Below are 4654 nucleotides of genomic sequence, written 5' to 3'. Positions count from 1 at the left end.
ACTTCCATGTATATTATTCACAGGAAGAACATTAAGGCACCTTGAGCAAGTCAAAACACATCTAATGAACTGGGTCTCTATATCTTCAATATACAAAATGTTGTTTGATCTCAAACACTGTTATTAGGAGACTCCAAGGCTTCCCCTTCCTTCTCTTTTAGCATCTGTTACCAATTTGCTCTTCTCTAGTACGACTCCTTCTTTCTCATAATATTTACCATAAAACTTCCACTCTTGTCTAGAAGCAATAAATGTTGGAGAAAAAGAACACACACTATAGAAAAATGCTAAAGTTTAAGAATCTTCTTATTTTCTGTATTACCTATGTCCATGCAATTTTCTTGCTAGAGCAAACAAATATGGTGGTGGCAGCGGTGATGATGATGACAATATGATGGTGATGAAGACACTGATTATCTGCTGTTGCTAATAAATTCCCAATCATTCAGGGCTGATTATGTGTCAGGCATGGTGCCAACCAAATTACACTTATTAATTCAACTTTATTCCAAAGATAAGTTTGTCATATAAATACTATTTTTCTCATTTTGCAGTAGAGAGATTCAAATTCTGAGAAGTTGATTTGTTCCTCAAATCAATTAAACAGTAATTAGGGAAAATAACATGGGCTTAAAGTTATATAGAAATAATCTTTGGTATGACTCACAAGTCATATAACACTGATTGTAAGAGCCTAGACCTGGAGATCAAAGAAAGATATGATATTGCTAACAAAGCAGGTTTGAAAAGAAATAAAATATTTATCCCATCGCAAAAATGATATACTTTAGTCAGTAAGTGAAAGAAAAGTTACAATTGCTCAGGTGATAGAAGTTCATTCCTGGATGACAGACACAGAGACATCAATGGAATCCTCTGGTGACACCCAGGGAGACAGCTGCTGCTCTCCTCTGGGATGGTGGCACAGCAGAGGACTTTCCCTTTCTCGGTCACCACCTGGAGAGGAGCTGTATAAAATTCTCAGGAAGGAGACCTTTTGCTGTCAGGAATCATGAGAGACAGATTACAGGCTAAAAGGTAGAGAAGCTTCTTCCGTATCCATGACAGGCTGAGAAAGAAGATGAAGGTGAAGCTGGGGAACTAGGTGAGCCAATGGACCTTATCCTTTCCTGATCCTGATGAATCCAGAAGCTGTTACTTGCTCTTGGGTGGACACTTCTGCTGGCAGGGTTGAGGAGGTGGCACAGGAGGGCATTTCTGCTGGCTTGGCTGAGGTGGACATGGCTCAGGGCACTTTGGGGGTGGACATGGCTCAGGATACTTTGGGCATGGGCATGGCTCAGGACACTTTGGGGATGGGCATGGCTCAGGATACTTTGGGGGTGGGCACACAGGAGGTGGCTGGCAGGGCTGCTTGCACTGCTGCTGTTGATAAGACATCGTCTGGAGTCTCAGAATCTGAAAGAAATTATATGACAGTGTTCACCAAAAAGGACTCCTACAGAGAGAGAAGCCAAAGCTTATGTAATAGCATGGGATATTATTTCTCCAATCTCCAAGAATCTGCTCTAATGTCTTAACTGCTTTTTTATATCTCTCTGGCTTCTCCCTTGCACTTTAGCAAATTGCTTTATTAGTGCTAAGACAATCCTGTGTGTTCTCATCTCATTTTTCCACAGAAAATATCTCTGCTATAAAGAACCAAGGAATGTTGTTTGCATGAAATAACATCTTCAGGAAAAGCAGTCACTGTTCAGAAATCCTGGGCAATTGCAGAAGCAGTTTCCATCATCATTATCTGTTGTGAAGTCCTAGTAGGCTGACTTGCATACACAGCAAAGGACTGTTCAGGAAGAATTCAAGGGTCTCACACCTCCTAAGACATAAGCCTTTGGAAGGGACATGAAGAAGTTATGGAAAAGAGAAAAATACTTTGTTCTTTTCTCTTCAAATCAAAGCTTACCTATTAACTTCTTTGCCCATGTGGATATCAACTATCTACCCCTAAACAAAATGAAACGTACATCATTATGCCCTAATCCAACATTTCCATCCACTAAGTATCATTAAATTCATGACCATAACTTTGGATCCACCAAACTTCTTGCTTTAGATTCAGTTCAATATTTGAAAGTGCCAAAAAACTGCAGATGAACTCAGAAACTTGGACTTGTCAAGTTCTTCAACGTGGATCAGGAATCTAGTGCTAGGAGTTTAGAAATTGTGCAGCAGACCTCTTTGCAGGGCTTGCTGCCCCACCCAGGGGGAAGTGGAACTACCTAAAACTGGGCTGGTGCAATAATTTCCTAACCAGAATGCAATTCCTTCCATCACCTCCTTGACAGGGACTCTGGAAACAGGAAATATCTCTTCTGGAATGTTCTTACTGGGATAAGTGCTTGTGATTCACAGAATCCCTAACTTAGCTCTCAGTTTCAACATCTTAAGGCAATGGAAGGAAGGATTTGGGGGATTTTCTAACTGGTGGCCATTGGTTCTCTTTCTTTATTGGTGATAGTGCTTTCTACCTATCTTACACCTACCCTGAATCATAAAACTGCCTTCCCTGTTCCACTTCAGCTGATTGCCATATTATTGTACATATAGTGTCATCACCAAATGATTCATATAGACTATTACACACTCTAAGTACATCAGAGGGCTAGGTAAAGGGCTATAATCAATAGGTTGCTTACTACTCCCCATAGCCTCACATCACATCTAAAACATAAATCCTTGGAGAAATGTCTGATTTCTGTCATCCAATATGTGAGAATTAACTAGCCAAATGGGATTACAGTGTCAGATAACACAGTTTTGGTCACACCTTGAGACTGTCCTGATGAGGACCTCACTCAAAAAGGCTGCTAATCATGACAGTGTAGGCAAAGTGACCAAAGTCATGGGAGCCCTGGTGACCCCAACATTTCAGACAGGAGCCACTTTATAGGTTGAGGTGGTAATCTTGAACACTCAGAGTTCCTCACAAATCAGCTCTGTGACAAGCTGTGAAAGTTGAAGAATGACACCTAACAATCAAAGTTTCTCCAAATTTGCACATCCAAAACCTGAGACATGGAACCCAGCACACTACACACACACACACACACATACAGACACACACACACATGAACATACACACACACACATGAACATACACACACATGCATGCTCACACACCATGGGTCTTGTCTGCCTAGCTATCTACCTACATAGCTAAAGAACTGGCTTGCTGGTCTTTTAAGTTCAGATAGCCCTAGTTTCAATCCTACTACTTCCACTTCCTAATGTTCTAAGGGGTTTACTATAAATAATTACTACATAAAAAAAGTTGGGAAAAAACCCAAAATTTTAAAATTCTGTCTAATTCTTTTTATTTTTAAATTATTTTATTTTTATTTATACATATTTATGGGGTACAGAGTTGACAATCAGTATTTGTGTACAGTATGTGATGATCTAATTAATATCACTATCATGTTCATCATTATAAATCATAATTACTTTTTGTGTCCCTTACTTAATTACTCCCTATATCCCCTCCCCTTCCCCCTTTCCCATCTCCAGTAACTATATGTCTGTTCTCTCCTTCTAATTCTTGATTCAACATTTTATCTCACATATTGTGTTGTTATCATTATAAATCATAATTACTTTTTGTGTCCCTTACTTAATTACTCCCTATATCCCCTCCCCTCCCCCCTTTCCCATCTCCAGTAACTATATGTCTGTTCTCTCCTTCTAATTCTTGATTCAACATTTTATCTCACATATTGTGTTGTTACTGTGTGTTTATTTTGGTGGCTGGATGTACAGGAATGGACCCCTGGGCTTTGGTGTTATCAGCACTAGGCTCTAGTCAACTGAGCTAACAGGCCAGCCCTTCACTCACATTTTATGACTATATGTTATATACTATTAAACAAAACAGTCCCTGCAAATCAAGATTCTGTAATAAAATATAGAAGAAATAAAAGGAAATAAGATTTGCAGTAAAATATTCCTGACATGCTCAGAGAAATGGTAACTGGGAGCCCCCTTAGACTTCTGCCTTCTGCTCTTATTCCTGAATGTAAGGCTCACAAAGAGAATATTTTTGAAGATTATTTAATATTATCAAAAATATTCAAATTTTAATAAAAAATATGTAAAGTACGAAGACATTTTGATGAATACATATTCATGAGAAGACAGAAAATAACTTTACTAATTTGTTGAAAGTAGTTATAATTGGCTCACTTAACTACAGATGATTTTTATTTTATTTTTCTTTTCAAAATATGTTCCAAAAAATATCCATTATTGAGTATAGAATCTTAAGATTGTACATTGAAAAGGTGACAAGAGACACGTCTGTTCATTTCTCAATTAAAGAGAAAATGTTCTTCTTCCTTTCCAAACCTGAGGTTCTGCCCAGAATTTCTGGCCAGACACTATAGGTAAGGCTGGAGGTGGGTGGGTGTTGTTTTATTGTTACATTCCCACATTCTATCACATCCCAATTATTATCCCTCTTAAAGAAAAATCTCAATGATAATCCACCTTCCTCCTGCAATTGACATATACCCACAGAAGCCACAGGTATCCAATAGTCATATGCAACATTTCAACCAAAAGTGGGGGATCATACTTGGGTAAGAAAACAAAATGAGAAATAAATTTGTCTACTCTCCTAGAGTCAGCCAGACAGAAA

General features: G+C 38.5%; 1 protein-coding gene across 1 annotated transcript; it reads right to left on the bottom strand.

Moving 5' to 3' along the window:
- Nucleotides 1–1155: 1155 nt before the first annotated feature.
- Nucleotides 1156–1401, bottom strand: LOC103606503 (small proline-rich protein 2D-like). The gene has a single exon (XM_008591092.1). The coding sequence runs from the start codon at nt 1399–1401 to the stop codon at nt 1156–1158; it is 246 nt and encodes an 81-aa protein (XP_008589314.1).
- Between the last annotated feature and the right edge of the window lie 3253 nt (nt 1402–4654).

This window comes from Galeopterus variegatus, unplaced genomic scaffold (genome assembly GCF_000696425.1).
Source record: "Galeopterus variegatus unplaced genomic scaffold, G_variegatus-3.0.2 Scaffold6623, whole genome shotgun sequence".
Lineage (NCBI taxonomy): Eukaryota > Metazoa > Chordata > Mammalia > Dermoptera > Cynocephalidae > Galeopterus > Galeopterus variegatus.
The sequence above is the reverse complement of the archived record's forward strand: the minus strand, read 5'-3'. Positions and strand labels throughout refer to the sequence as shown.